Consider the following 16,593-nt stretch of genomic DNA (forward strand, 5'->3'; position numbering starts at 1 on the left):
AGAGACAGAAAGCGAGAAATCACCCCCCAGGGGGGATGGTCACGCCACAATCCCTTCTCCTCCATTCTCCTCTTGGGATCTTGGGCATGCACGCACACGCGCCTGGCGTGAGTTTTAAGCCACCGGGTCCAGGATGTGAACCGCGGTCGACCACATGAGAGTCCAGCGACATAGCCATTACGCTAACTGCTGGTTCCCAGAGCCTCAGTATCTTAATCTGTGAAATCAGCATCTTAATCTGTGCCTGAGGGCAAAGGTCAGAGACACTTTGTTTTTCTTTTTTTAAAATTTATTTATATATTTTATTATTATTCATACATTAAATCATTATATATCATTTAGATTGTGAAGAGACTTTACCTAGCATGATATACACCTCAGTCCAGCCCAACTGAGACCACCATACACATTCTCGTCAACAGATAGTAAACCTTATCTGTGTCCCACAAGTGTCTTACCTCTCCATTCCTCCCCCCCACCCCCAGTTGTTTTAAACTGTGGTGTCTTAGTGCCTAGAGCAGTTCCTGGCATATAAGATGCACTCAATAAATAGTTGCTGCATAAAGTACAGTGTGTGTTGTCAGTGATGGAGATGGAGACACAAGGTGGTTAAATGTTCTCTTTAAGATCAAGCAGCTTCTTTCTAGGTGACAATGCCAGGATGGATCTAGGGAGCTTCATTCTAGAGCTTTATTTCTTTGTGTTTAGTTTGTGCTATAGGGCATGTGTGCTTATCAGAGAGAGAGAGAAAAGGAAAGTGAGAAATCACCCTCCAGGGGGCATGGCCACATACAATTCCTTCTCCTCCAGTCTCTTGTGGGTATTTTGGTGCGTATACACACGTGCCCGGAGTGATTTATTTATTTGTTTTTGTTTTTGTTTTTGAGAGGTTTTTGCTATAGGGCATGTGCACTCACCAGAAAGACAGAGAGAGACAGAGAGACGGAAAGTGAGAAATTACCCCCCCGCCCCCAGGGGGGATGGCCACGCCGCAATCCCTTCTCCTCCATTCTCCTCTCGAGATCTTCGGCATGCACACACATGTGGCCGGTGGGAGTTTAAGCTGCCGGGTCCAGGACTCGAACTGCGGTCACTACATGTGAGTCCAGCGACATAGCCATTATACCAACTGCTGGTCCTGCCCGGAATGATTTTTAAACTGCAGGGTCCAGGAGGGACTCTAACTGTGCTGTTGGCAATATGGGGGAGCCAGTGTCTTAACCCCATGCCATCTGCTGGCCCACTAGAGCTCTGCTCTTAATCTCTACGTTGTATCTTGGGGTAGGGTGGGATTTTCTGTTGTTTTTTCTTATTCCACATATTGTAGCGAATGGTTAGAATAGCTATGAAACTGATCAGAGTATTTCTAGGTGGGAACCCAGAGAATTAGGTCAACTTTCTGCCTTCAATCCTGCTTTTGTGAGTAGATGCTAAACTCACAAATTTCTTTAAAAAAATGTTTTATAATGATATGTAGTGTGGAATTGGGAAACATGATAAAAAAAGGAGATCAAATAGAATACTCAAAACATAAAAATAAACTAATTTTTAGACCTTGTAATAACTTTAAAATAGAAAACAAACACTGTAATTAAGATAAAAAGCTACCAGGTCATTGGGAACGTCATGACACGTTTTTGCATTGGAAAATATGTCATGACTTTCCCGACTACCTAAGAGAATAATTTTAGTCTCACTAGGGACATAAAATCATGCATTAATAATAGTACCAATTAGTTTACAAGACTTTCTGCCCAATTTGAATTTAAAAACTAACTTACATATATTTCTAGAGTTTACATTTTATAAGTAAAAAGCAGATACTGTTCTTTTATTTACTAACTGAATCATAAATGAGTAAATTATTTGAAACCGTCTTGGAGTAACAGTGGCTAGCCAACTGGCATGCCTAATTTAAGGATCACACTTCATTTTCGAACAACCATGCCATAAAGAAACAATATGGCATTCATAGTAATTACAGGCAGCAATTTATACTCAAGGAAATAATAGCAAATGGCTTAAGGCATCAAGATATATTTAACTTCCCTATGAAGAACTTACATGGTTTGTATTATTTATCATATAAAATATAATTCATTACCTAGAATATATCAAATTCCACTCCTGCCATGTCACCTTTTATTAATATTTGTAAGGGAGTGGGGATGAGACAAAGAATCTCATAGACAATGGTACATATAAAGAAAATGAAAGCATTCTTACTGCCACTACCACATTCTCCTTAAAAGAAACCCTCCACTGTGATCTTAGTCTTTCAAGCTATGCACATACCTAATACTGAAAAGCCATCTTGATTCTGCTTAGAAGAATAATGTTGCTGTCAAATGGCAGGCAAGATTAAACACACTTTTCCAATAGCACGTTAAACGTGTAATTATTTTTCATATCAACAAAGATTAATTTAATATCATGATATAGATTGATTACTGAATTTTGCAGCTGTCTATCCTTGTTATAAAAAATTGTGCCTCAGGCCAAGTTATCTTAGGATGGTGATATTTTCTTCATTACTTTGTTTTTTGTTTAATTTTCTTACAGTGTTCGCTATAGAGACTTTATGAAACATTTCTTTAGGATTCATGTGTCTCTACTGAGTGAGAAGTTGTGTTCAGCCTTACATTTTTATCTGCACAGGGAAAATACCCAGCACAACTGGTATGTTCTTAAAATTTTACAATATACAATGTTTATAAGTCATAACACTTGTTAATTATTATCTACGTTACATGCTACTTCATCATCTGTGAAAAAAAAAAAAGTCCTTATCTAGTTGAAAATATTGAAAGGTAGGGGCAGTCAATTGTAAAATATGTAATTCATGTTGTCAGTTCTCCTCTTTCCTGCTGCTGGAGCCTGTAGTCCTCCATGGCGCTAATGCAAACCTCACTGCTCAAAGCTCTTTTAATTTCTTATCTCTCCATGATTAAAATGTGCTTTCGAGAAGGGAAATAGTGTTAGTTCTTTATTATTACTTTAAAAGTTTCTTTCTTTCTTTATTCCATGAGCGAGAGACAGGGAGGGAGACAGAGAGACAGACAGACACTCCCAACAGGATCTTTTATATAATGATCCACCTCCAGCCTCAACAGCCCTGGCTTGTAGGCACGCCACACCCAACGTGTTCAGGGTGGTCTCCAGACATGAATCCAGAACTCGCCCGTGTGCGTCAGCCTCTCCCAGCACTGTGTTACTGCTGCATCCCCGTCCAGCCCCCGGTGTTAGTTATTTATACACGGCTGTGAGCGTAAGCCACAGTGTTACCTCCTTTAATGGTATTTTACCTTTCGGTCTACATTTTGAGAGTTCTTGTTGTTTCCTGATCTTTTAAAAGGAATTTCAGGGAGCAACTTAGTAAACGTTTTAGGAGGGGAGAGGATCTTCAGGACACCTTCACAATTCCAGCCACTAGTGGTGGTTGTTACTACCCTGTTGATGTTGAAGGATGGCCCTGTTTCAAGTAAAACTTAAATCAGGCCTAGCTGAGGTGGTGCAGGCTATAGGCCACCACTGGATGATGCTGAAGTCACATTCAAGGCCTGGGGTCAGATCCTGGGTTGACCTAACGCACCATGTACATCTGGGCATGTCTGTTATCCTGGCTGTCTGGGAGGCTGGGGAGAGGATTATGGCATGGCAAGACCCCTGTCAGAGGTACCTGTCTCTGCTTTATCTTTCTCATGAAGGAAATATACAGAAATGAATGAAAAAAAAACCCTTAAATATGACAATTGTGACTATAGCTCATGAAATATTTATATATTGGCTAAAGAAAAATGGAAGGGGTCTAAGAAAAGAGCTTTAAATATATCTTTGCACTTTACACATGATAGGAAAATTTTTATACTTGCTACTTAATTACATTACATAAAACTTTGAGACATATTAGTTATCAGATTTTATAAATTATTATACCACATAATTTATTATAAAATTTATCACTAAACTCTTTGTTAATAGTATGTATAATTTAGTGCCTTATAAAAGTCATATCTAATAGTTTATAGTACAGTTCAATAAGGAAGACAGTGAACTATTTTTCTCTTTCCTAAGCATCAAAATATTTTCTTTTAATGCAGTTTTCAAAATATGACAGTAAATTTATTTGAATTGTCAGAAGCCACTGGAACAAATGAATTAGAAGAACAACACTTATTAGCTTTTCATTGTCCTCTCCGTCTCTCAGGATAAAATATCTGGAATTCACACTCTTTGGATTACAGTTCCCCAGGAAGGAGAGATCATTCTAACCATGCTTTCAAATGCTTTCCCACATACCTGGGCTCATGATAGTTGAGATATGAATAGTGTTCCAGGAGTTTCCAGGTTATCCCGTTATCATAAGAATAATGCAATAAAACTCCTTCCCCGGGCTGGTCTGGAGCTCTGCATGTGCTCAGAACAGACTTGCTCCCCAGCCTCAGTGTGAACTGGAGAAATCTGGACAGGAGTTGTCTTCGGTTAGTGTGTGCAGAGACATCGTTAACCATTACATTCATTTTGGAATTCCAAACACATACAAATGAGACTCTCAAAAGCTGTTAGTTTCCACTCATCCCTCTTATAAAATGTAAGTACTTCACTGTGAGATGTATAAATATGTGTAGAAGATGAGGCCACTGTGTGTATTTTGTATGCAGATACATCCATAAAAATATCACTGTACATTTATACATATTTGTATACTCCGTACTCGTGTACATACACTTAAAATGCCAATCACTCCTTTACTGCATTATTTATCAGGCACTGGGGGAAGGGAAGATGTAGGGTAAATTTAATCAGCCTCTGCAAGCTGTCAAATAAATAAAACTACATAAATAATTAACCAGCCCTCGGCTTAAGAATGCAGTTTTGATGCTAACATTTCACATTTTAAAAAAATCTAGTCATTCATTAGTATCTTAAAGTCATTGGTGAGCCCTCTAATTTATTAAAAACTAGGGCAAATTAACCCTATATACACTGTTAACTCCTTCCCATCCCAGTTGGGAAATGCATGTATTAGCAAAAAGATAAAAAGAATAAAAATTAAAAATAGACCTAAATTAAAATTTAGTTTCTGATTTTCACATTCGGTGTACTCTGCCTTCACTCACCTAGATTGTGAGCTGTCAAGGAAGCTTGTAATTAGCTGACGCCTCCCATCTTTGTTGAAAACCAGGGCCTTACCGCTGGCCAGGACTCCACAACCAAAACTGACTTCAGCACCACGGATAGAGTAAAAGTTATGGTAAGAAGAGAGCCTGGAACTACCAAAGCTTTCAGAAATAAACATTGGGAAGGTCTGGGATGCCATTTCACAAGCTGGGCCAGAAAATCCAGGATCACATCTGAAAGAAATACAAGGAAATTAAATCTTATTAAGATTTCTGAATCTACTTTGAGGAAGAGGAAATCTAGAGGCCAGGATTTGATTGAATGATAAAGGAAGCTCATTAGTGTTTAGAAAATATTGAATCTGAAGACTTGATAAGGGTTGAGTGCCTGCAAATATTCCAGAATACAGTCTTTGCACAACCATGCTATGAAAAACTTATGATTAAAACAATAATTCAGTGCTTCAACCAATGTCAGCAGTTTATCTAAAATGCATCTACATGCATGCGCATCTCCAACTGAAAATCTTTGTAAAAGGTGTATATAATTTTATGCCTGATGATCCTCATTAAATTTATAAAAGAAACAGCATTAATAAAAAAAAGATAGTTAGAATAAATCTTCTCTAAGAACGAATGTAAAAATACTCATTTTGTTTGCGATAGGAATTATTTTAAATATTCAGAAACTATTGAAAAATAAATCTATCTTTAAGTGTTTCAAGCTTAGATTGGCATTACAAAGACAATGTGTACACCCTTGACCTAGATAGAAGTCCTTAGCAGAACTGTGTTGCATCTCAGTGGAATCCCAAATTAGCAGTGCTTCAAGAAAAAGACCACCTTCCCAACAGCACAACAACCTGCTTGCTCCCATGTGAGAATGTGCTGTATTTATGTTAGCTGACCAGAATGTATAAGGAGCTACCTGAGTCTTTTTTTTTTAAAGACTTATTTGTTTAATTTTATTCATTATTTTTCATCTTCTATTTCTTCTTTTAAATTGCTATAGAACATATATGTTCATGAGAGAGTGAGAGAGTGAGAGAGAAAGCCAGTTGCCAGGTCCAGGACTCAAACTGGGGTTAGTCATGTGGGAGTCTAGCACTTTAATCACTACACCTCTTTGTGACACATCTGAGTCTTCTTTTAGTGAGAAAACATCATGATGAATCAATAATTGATAAATATAAACTTCTTATATAGTAAGGAATTTACTCATTGAGAATTTGTTTCAAATTCTTTATTTTTTATTTTTTTGGAGAGGTTTTTGCTATAGGGTGTGTGTGCTCACCAGAAATACAGAGAGAGAAAGAGAAATAGAAAGTGAGAAATCACCCCCTGGGGGGATGACCACGCTGCAATCCCTTCTCCTCCAGTCTCCTCTCAGGATCTTGGACACGCATGTACATGCACCTGGTGTGAGTTTAAGCTACCGGGTCCGGGACTTGAACCACGGTCGACTACATGGGAGTTCAGTGACATAGCCATTACACTAACTGCTGGTCCCTCAAATTCTTTATTTTTATTGTATTATTTTTTTCCCACTACAATTATAATGTTGCCTACTAGAAACTTCAAATTTTTTTCTTTGGATGGGGAGTTCTCATGTAAGCATTCAAAACTTCCTGAAGACTGCAATAAGTTTTATGAAGCAAGTGTACCAATAAAGTGATATTACAAGATGTATCAGAGAACATATTTTTAGCAGTACTACTGAAAAATGAGGTCTATGCTGATCTCCTAGAGGGTCCGTGGAATGTATGAACCTGCTGAAATCAGATGCCCAGTTTTATGTGCATTAGATTTTTCTGAGGAGAAGGTCTTCAGTTTTAATCAAAGTTGAACTCTAAAGTGCCAAGAAATAATGTAACATGAAATTTGAGGGGTGTTTTTTTTTGTCATCTTAAACAGCATGAAGGAAAGAAAACTAATATTAACTGAACATGAAAATGAACCTTCATCAGTTACCCTCTTTCACATGTTACTATCTCATGGACTTAGACCCTGACTAGCCAAGGAGTTTCCAAAAACCATATAAAAAAAAATCAGCTAAATACACAGTTTAAAGCTAGGAAACTGAATGTGGTTTACCATGGCCAAAAAATTCTAATGATTGTTCCCAATCAGACTATTTATTGCTAGAGTGCATTCCAGGGCAAATGAAGTTTTGCGTATCTTAGATGCATATTCTTAGGACTATCATTTGGGGAAATTGATGATTCATCAGATGACTCTGATGATGGCATCAGTTTCCATCTAGTGGTTTTGAAAATCTACTTTCAATCAAAAGTTATAATAAAATGCTAGTAAGGATTCAACTCCTATTTTTAATAAATACCTTTGTATTCTAGCAAAACCGTGGCACATATTGCTGGGAGAAAGAGGTGGTGATCAAATGTTTAGCTCAGCTGCAGATGAACAAAGTCAATAAATATTATAGAAAATGTTGTGATAAAAAGGGAAAAAAGCTAAAGTTCCAGCTAGCAAAAGTGTTCAGTGAAAACCCCAAAGGGAAGAGAAGGCTGATTACTCGGTATGAGGTATGGTGTCAAAAAAAGAATGATGTCCGAAGGCACAAAACTCCCATTTGGATTTCCATTTGCATCCATCGTGAGTGTACAAATGGTTGCCTTAGTAAAACTTATTAATGTCAATAAACGACAGTTCACACAATATAAACTATAAAACATAACTACTGTCATCATAGATGAGTTTTTTAAAAATAACACTTTCAGTTTTCTCTAATCAAAGCGACATAACTACTGTAATCATAGATGAGTTTTTTTAGAAATAACACTTTCAGTTTTCTCTAATCAAAGCAGTTGTCTTTTAGGTAATTTGCTTTCCACACTTTTTAGGATAACTTCAGGAAATGCAAAAAGATCTGTCTTCCTTATGCTAATTGTATTGGAAACTTACTGAGAAGATGGCCTGGTGGTGGATAAAACATGACGTGATGGGAGAAAAACAATGTCTCAGAGATCTAATGAGTCAGTGCTTTGGGGGCAGGAATTGGAGGTTTTATCGAAAAGCACAGAGATGAATATTCAGCTTTAAAATATAAATAGTAACGTTTCCATTCCTGACATACTTTATAAAACATTGCCATTCTGCAGAATGATCTCTTTGTTAATTAAATTCATTTAAGTATAGTTAAAAAGTTAACCTGTCACTCTAATCTCACTGCTGACAAGTGTTTGCCTCATACATATAATTTCAAAATGATCAGGTTCAAAGCTCTTTTATAAATTCACCATTCATTCATTAATTGGCTAATTAGTTAATTACTCTTTTTGTTTGGAAGATAAAAAGAGATCAACTAAATTATCTGCAGTTGGAAATTTATCTGTATAACAAAAATTGCCTGTGGTTCCCAGAGTTCCTGTATTATTTTTTAATTAAATATTAATATGGGAATGACATAATAAATGTGAATATCAATGCTTGGTATAAATATAACACAATTTACCAGTGGTGATTAGATATTATACTATTAGTGTATAATTTCAGTCTTTGTATTCAATGTTAATGTTCTGTAATATACTTTATAACCATTTAGAAGGCCTAAATGATTTTCAAAAGAAAACAAAAAGGCAAAGTTTTATTTATAGATGAGGAACTTTTGTATCAAATCTGCTAAATTTGGCCTCATTGGATTACCTGCAGCATTGGCTCAATGGGTCATTACTGATTTTCAAAGTGTGCTAAGGACTAAAATGTGACCCATGAATATTAGACACATTTATAGAAAGGACTGTAACTAAATGCAGGAAAGAAAGCTATCAAGTTACAAGGAGTTCAAATTTGGTTACAAATTTACATGAGGAATGCTGTCTGTTTGCAATTTAGCCCAATATAAAGTTTATTATTAATTTTCACTTACAAAACATATTTAAATCACACTTGGAATAGCCTAAATAGGGAAAAATGTGAATATGATTTTAAAATGCTTACTTGCAACCATGTCGAGTACACTGCCCTCTGCCAGAACAGAACTTGAGACAGGATGGACCAATATAAACTGCAGGGAAAAACAGATCATGTAAAAGGATGGCAACATAAGCAGAAAAAGCCAAGGACGCCAGCAGCACAATTTTGTGAAGCACTGCCCGTGAAATATGGCCTGTTGTATGTATGTTGCGTGCAGGAATCCAGGGTGACGTATACGGAGTGCTGTGTGACAAGGAAAGCACTTAGTTACAAATCTGCTGGAACTGCTTTAACTAGCAGAAATAACTCTTTCAAGATTTTAATATTTCATACCGAAGAAGGTAAGAACATACGATTTGGATTCCTTAATGGAGTCTTTGTACTGCTACGACAATTTCAGATAGAATATTAATGCTTCTGTCTTGAACTTTCTACCATGTTTATATCTTGTAGATAGAAATAAAGAATATACAAAGAATCAGTGTGCTATATCACAAAATGAAGAGATTATAACCATAATTTTTATTCTGATATGGGGAAAACTAACATTACGATGATCATTACATATATCTCTAAAATTTTTCTTATTATATTTTTATTTTATTATTTCTTTTTTATATGTAATCATACATCTCTATAGACCATAGTACATTTTTTCAAGGATACATGCAGTATGTGGCAATCAAATCAAGGGTATTATCATACACATAATTTTCAACAGTGAACATTACATGCTCGTCGTAGCTGTTAAGTATTTCAAAATATTCCTAAATACTAATCCAACCTCTCTGCAAATAGGGAATTAACAATATGTTATTGAGCATCGTCTTCCAGACAACTAAGAATTTTTCCTAAATGCTGGAACTGGCTGATAATATGATGTTAAAAACCTATATTCAAATCACTGAAATGCTGAGAAAAGGGCTCCTAGTTACTGAATGCTAGGTTCTGAGATACTCAAACTTCAATATATTTAAAGATAATAAATTTTTTGACAATTGGTGTAATCGATAACACACCCTGTAATACTGTAAAAGTGGTACTACATCACTGAAGAATTAAAGATGCAATGAGTTTTAAGACCTCATATACTCAATTTCAGCATAAACCAATTTACCAGCCAATTATTTTCCTCTCTGTCCTATAATCATGTCATTTAAATATTTAAATGATCTTATTTTAAAATAAGTTTCTTCTGGTCTGTGCTTCTATAAGCAGTTATTCCTTGGAGCCAATTAATAGGTGCAGTGATTCAAATGCAATACAAAATGGCCAATGGAAAACTTTTGGTGAAGGAAACTAACTGCTGGTTTAGGAAGAGATTAGATAGGAGGCTGAGTGGTTAGTATTGGTTTAATGCATTGAACAATCCTAGATTCAAATTCTGGCATCACTGGGGAAACTTTGGATAAGTGATTTAGCCTAAGCGTCAGTGTTTCTATTCTTTAGAGTAGGATAATACTTTTCCTTGAAGGAAAGAATAAATGAAATGTTCCATGTTTAGCGTAGTGCCTGGCACTGTATGTATACTCATATAACTACATTGGTCCCAGGTATCTCCCGCCCCATTGTTTCAATAGGTTCTATTGTTCACCAGGTGCTGAAGAGCAAGAAGGGGCTGGCTCTTGTTCTTCTTTAGTCTGGAAAAGTGTATAATTGATTTCACAGCACACTTAACTTTTGTGGCTGCAGGAGGATCTGCTTTAGGTCTGCTGCATTCTGCAGTGTCACTATGGAGGTTACCCATAGTGTTCCCACATCATTCAAAGAATTCATTAAAAAATTCAACAATAAGTTAAGACTTTCCAAATCAGTAGAAAAAATAGCAATGAAGAATTTCATTGTCATTTTTTCTATTTGCTAATGATGGAGTCACTGGGACTCACAGTGTGAGTCAGACTCCTTTTTTTCTATGGCACGGAAAGGACAGATTCATCTTCTTCACTATTATCCTTAATGTGATAAAATTGGGTAAAATATGAGAACACACGCACATTGCTCTGGAACTTTCCATTTGGCTAAGAGTTTTCGGTATTATTTGCAGAGTACTTTCTTTACACCCTAGTAGGAGTTGACTCTGCCATGAAGAGAGAACATATAGTACAGTATTAAGATACTTGCCTGTTTTTTTTTTCATCTTTTTCCTTGAAATCATTCTGAATTCTACAGTGAAACAGGAGTGGTTTCAGAGATGTTCTCTGGCACATTACATACATTTCTCTTGGAAAGGGAGCATGTGTCCTCCTCTTTCCTTGCAAACAAAGCCAGAGAGTGGTCTTGTTTTTTGAAAAATCTCACACTGGATGATAAGAGAATTGAAGTGATTCTGCCCCAAGTCTTGCATTCAACATACATTGCTAACCATGTGCATTCCCTGTACCCAAAGCATTTATGGCAGACACTCAGAGGATGTGTAGTGAATGCTCTCTGACCTAAAATCATGATACTATAGCTTTCTTTAGGAAATTTCAACATTTTTACAAGCTTATGTATGTGTCTCTACATTCTTAATTTCATGATATACTTATTTGTTGTTCTTTATTCCACTTTTATGATTACTCAGGTGATAAAGATTCATCACAGGGTATAAAAAAATGTGACAATCAAAATGTCACTCATATCCCACTATCTAGAGGCATATACTTATTTCCTTGAGTCAGTAAACAGCTATGGTAATTAAAAAGCTATGCAAAATGTTCTATCAATGGAGAAATGCCCTTTTAACAACTTCATCTTTACATCTTTTTCAAATGCATTATGTCTCAATATCAAATTATTGAAAATTAACAAAAATGTGACCAAGAACTGGAAATAAATTAAACAATGGTGTAGATTTATTATCATTTTGTAAAACGACCACTAATCAGTGGCCATACTAAATTGGCTTAAGTATGGACATTTGGTCCCTCCTTTCCTTGTCTTCTTTTTCTACTTTCTTGTAGTATAATGTTTCAGTCAAACTTATATATTCCTCAAAAACAGGAAATCTATGACTCTACCTATAATCAGAATAAGAAATCAAACAGAGTTGACTATTAATAACAAGAAATTTACGGCCATACAACCCAATAGCTTAAAGTATCTACTCTCATTATGCACTTGTCATAAGTAACAGTGGCTTTAAAACGATGTTAAAATCAATAAAAAATTCACTTAAAATTGAAGATAACAGATTACTTTAATGCATCCAAGTTTTCCTCTTATCCTATTTTCTGGAAAAAAAAAGGTAGAAGTTTCGCTAGTATTTTAGAGATCATGTTTTGTTGTGTGGTGTCTGCGTCTTAAAGATAAGCATTCCAGATGTTGTGGTAGTCACTAAGAGAAGAATGGATCTTAGTTTAATACATGCAGCACGATAAGTATTTATGTTAATTTTGTATAAACACTCAAAGAATATGTTAGGATATCCCTTGTCATCAACTGTGAATTTGAATTTCAGGGCTTTATGCATTTTTTAAATTATGTATGTTGAAACATTTTAGCATCTAATATCGCTGACTCCACTGCCTTTTTTTTTTTTTTTTTCTGATGGTGCATCCATGGGCTTCTAACAGAATGCAAAGGAGAAAAGGAAGAAAGGGCGTTTAATGAATCACAAGACCATGACTTAGAAATGTGATTAAGTCTGTGCTGATGAACAAAAGCACAGGAAGACTCTACATCAATGGCATGTGATTATGACAGGCATAAGCACTAACCATTATCAATTGCCCACATGTTTCCAAGGATTGGTCCCGTTTGTCTCCAGCGAATCCTGGTGTCCCGGGTGAGTGCTGCGTTAGGAAGTGGAATTGTTATTCGGTTCCACCTGCAAGACATTTAGCATAAAATCAGCTTCACAACTATGTTCACATCTTCTGAATCTATTTTCCATGCTTTTGATGTTCTAGTTTCCGTGTGCTTGGGGCAGCACTAAAGTTTGTCAATAACTCTTTAGATTCACAGGTAGAGTCTGTGTATAGTTTTAAAATTGACATAAATCTTGTAAAAATATCCATATCATGCTAGAGTAGTGAATTTTTTTCATGTACTTTTTTGAGAGAGAGTAAAGAGGAGAGAAAAAGGGGGAGAGAGAGACAGATAGATATTTTTGACATGGTCTTACTCTTTCGTGACTGGATTTGTTCTTAATAGTGATACTTTGCTTTTAAACTTTATTTTAGAAAATTTTACCTCAACACTCAAACATTTTATTTGTGCAGATAGGATATTAAATAATATAAATTACTTTTTTTTGCTGTCCCCTAATCATATACATATTTAAAGAGGAGATAAGAAAAATAATTCTCAATTTTGCCATTCTTGGAAATAGTTTTACTGTTTATATAGTGTTTATTCTGTACAGTGGCAAGTATTTTAAATAGTTATCTTTAATTCTCATAACAGGGAGATCTTAAATTCTCCCTAAAAGGGATGTACTACTGTCCTTGACTAACATGAAGAGAAGCAGAAAGCTGAAGAGAGTAAATATAATCACACAGATACTAGACAGCAGAATTAGGATTTGAACCCAGGTCCAGTTCCAAAACTTAGCTTTCTTCTCCTTTGTGTCACTTCTTTCTATATGTCAATATTTTGGCTAAAGGCTTTGGGCAATAACCTAGGATGACTACATAGAATTTTAAATGTAAGTCAAGTAAATAGAGAATGAATGACCTTACAGATTGTGATCTTGCATCATTTTTTTTAAAAAGAGAGATGAAGAGAGGTAGAGATAGAAAAATATAGAGAGACATATTTTGATAGGGTCTCACCATGTCATCATCTACCAGTCTTAACCTCCCAGATTGCGAGGGCTATGCGTATTTCCCACTGTGACTGGCCAGTGTAGGCTGATCTGAAAACTGAACCCAGACCTCTCATGTGGCCCCAGCCTCATTTGCAGCACTTCTACCTGGCTCTTGCATCAGCTTTGACAAAGGTATTGTCCTTTTTTTTAAAATTAAAAAAGCAAAAAATGGGACCAGCAGGTGGCGTGGTGGTTAAGGTGCTGGACATTCCCACATGGCCAACTAAAGTTTGAGTCCCAGACCTGGTGGCATACTTTCTCACTTTCCTTCTCTTCTCTCTGTGCGTCTCTCACTGGTCAAATTAAAATAAATGAATGAATAAATAAAATTAAATAAATAAATAATTTTTTAAAAAAAGCTAAAAACAAGACTACTTTTAAGTTAGCTGTAAAAGATAAGGCAGATTCCTTACCTAGTATGTTGAAAATGCTATCTCAGGATTACTCATTGATTTTCATTTGCAATATGGATTTAAATCTTTCAACAGCTTAGAGAGAACCTACTCACCCACTGTAGTTTTCAGATGAGTAGATAGTGCTGTGGGGGAGATGGGGTCCAGCACAGAGCTCAGGTAAGCATTCAGTGTGGAGGAGGGACCAGGATCGTCCATGGTTGGTAGAAAATTCCAAGTTGATGCTAACAGCACCAGAAAAACATAACAGAAAAGGGGGCAAAGATAACAAATTAAATGAAATATTTTACTTTTGATTAAGAACATTAAATACCTGTATAGCAGTACAAAATTGTTTAATATGCTGTTTCCTAAATGAGTATTTACTACTTCTCCAAAGTCTGATCAGCCTTCAAAGGGCAAGCAGTTAAATTACTGTAATAAAAACAATGTTCAAAGACAACAAATGGTAACTTGAGTTTGTGTTCTTGATTGGATAGACAGCAAGGCAATTAGCATGTCTCACACTGTCACCAGACCCTGTGAATGTGAGGCCCACAAAATCTTAGAAAGGATATGAGCAACACTTCAGCAAGTGAAACCGAGAAGTCGTAGCTCCTGAAGTGCTAATTGATTTCTGTGCCTATTATTAGGGGGTCACTGGCTGACATGAGGTCAAGCCTATTTTCAGTTATTTGTTTTTTCCCTGTCTCAGCAATCTGTTGCAATGGACGGCTGCCACAGAATGCACAAACACCTCCGATATCTAAGATCAAGCTCCTAGAATGAGGCCATCTCTATCTAAAATCTATCCAATCATCTATCCATCTAATACTTTGCATATTAATAGAAGGAATTTTCTTTTGGAGAGAGTGTATATTTTATTAATGAACATTTGACTTAAAATCCAGCTAAAACCTACCGAGAAATTACTTCCAAATTTAATAGCTAAGTCCACATATTCATTTTAGATTAGTTTAGCAAAATCACAAAACAGGGCTTCCTACCTGTTACCAGGTTGATGTGTTCCACATCCCAGATTAATGGAAAATTGAATCATGTGAGACATTGTAGAAGGAAGAACAGGTAAGACATGGAAAAAGTCTACAGCCCAGACATTCTTATTATATCCTTGATGGTTCTTTTGTCTGAGACAAAATTTGGTAGCAGGAGTCTGAAGTTCAGGATTAATGACCACAGAAACCAACGATGGAACCTTCCAAAGAAAGGAAACCAAAATCACTCATAATCTTTCCTCTGTTAGTCCATGTGAATTTTTCTAGAGTCTATCTGTAATCATTATGTATGCCATTCATTAGGCTTCAAACAATATCATTTGTGTTCCTCTTGCTATTTCACATAGTAAATGCTGTTCTCAAGGAGCTTTCATTTTAGAGAGTGAGAATTCCTCCTTTACAGGCAAGTGGGGCCCTCTGTATGTGACTGATCAGGCTTTCTCTGACTGAAGAGAAACCGATGTAAGATGTTTGAAGTTGTCAAGGCATGTATATCCATTCAATCTACCTTAGGACAAACAATTTGACATCTAAATTATCATCAGTCATCTTTTAAAGTGGATTTACCAATTACAAATGATTTTCTAAACTGTATTCTGAAAACAGAACTCTAAACAGAAGCATCTAGAGCCAAATGTAATGCATGGTAACTTCTGTAACTGATTTGCTCTGAGGCATGCAGATGACATCCATGTAACCACTGCTGGAAAAGCAGTATGTTAGGAGATCTCAAGTGGTATAGGTTGGGTTACCCTCACATACAGAATATGCTGGATACTTACTCCAGTTCAATTCTAACCTTGATGTTTATCTCCTGTATCCCTAACTTAAAACCATGAGATTCTAGATGTTAGCTGTGCTTAAATGTCCTAGGACCCCAGGACCATAGGACATGTGGAGAAAGAGCTAACTTATAATGAGTATATGGGTGTAGTATCAGCACAAATAAATATACTGCTTAGAAAAATAGCCTTACAAAAAATATCTCACATAATTTTGAAGATGTTTGCAAATAACCAGAGCAACCATCTGTCCTATATCCAAAGGGTAATGGTAAAAAGTCAACTTCAGTAGCTCTAATTTTCAAAGGAAAAGCCAAAGGTAATAATAATCAGTACTTATACAATATTTTCTGCCTAGAGAACTCAAAATGCTGGATAAATACTCATGATGCCTGATAGCAAGATTGTAAGGCTACATATTATACTATTTTGGGGGCTTTCTTGGGGATAAGAATAGCTATCAGTCAAAGTACTGGGCTCTGTCTTATTGTCTCTGATAGAATCTAATTAATTGCTTCTGATAAATTCTTCATTTGTATTGTGGTGGTGGTGGTGGTGGGG

General features: G+C 36.0%; 1 protein-coding gene across 1 annotated transcript in view; it reads right to left on the reverse strand.

Annotated features, from left to right (window-relative positions):
* RELN (reelin) overlaps positions 1–16,593 on the reverse strand; it is a 375,213-nt gene that overhangs the window by 158,728 nt on the left and 199,892 nt on the right. Inside the window, exons 12-17 of the mRNA XM_006140794.3 lie at positions 15,242–15,450; positions 14,351–14,479; positions 12,752–12,861; positions 9,078–9,144; positions 5,121–5,354; positions 4,300–4,461 (exon numbers count right to left, since the gene is read on the reverse strand). Of these exons, the coding sequence (XP_006140856.1) occupies positions 4,300–4,461; positions 5,121–5,354; positions 9,078–9,144; positions 12,752–12,861; positions 14,351–14,479; positions 15,242–15,450 (911 nt within the window). The remainder of the gene's footprint in view (positions 1–4,299; positions 4,462–5,120; positions 5,355–9,077; positions 9,145–12,751; positions 12,862–14,350; positions 14,480–15,241; positions 15,451–16,593) is intronic.

Source organism: Tupaia chinensis, unplaced genomic scaffold, assembly GCF_000334495.1.
Source record: "Tupaia chinensis unplaced genomic scaffold, TupChi_1.0 Scaffold000044_1, whole genome shotgun sequence".
Lineage (NCBI taxonomy): Eukaryota > Metazoa > Chordata > Mammalia > Scandentia > Tupaiidae > Tupaia > Tupaia belangeri.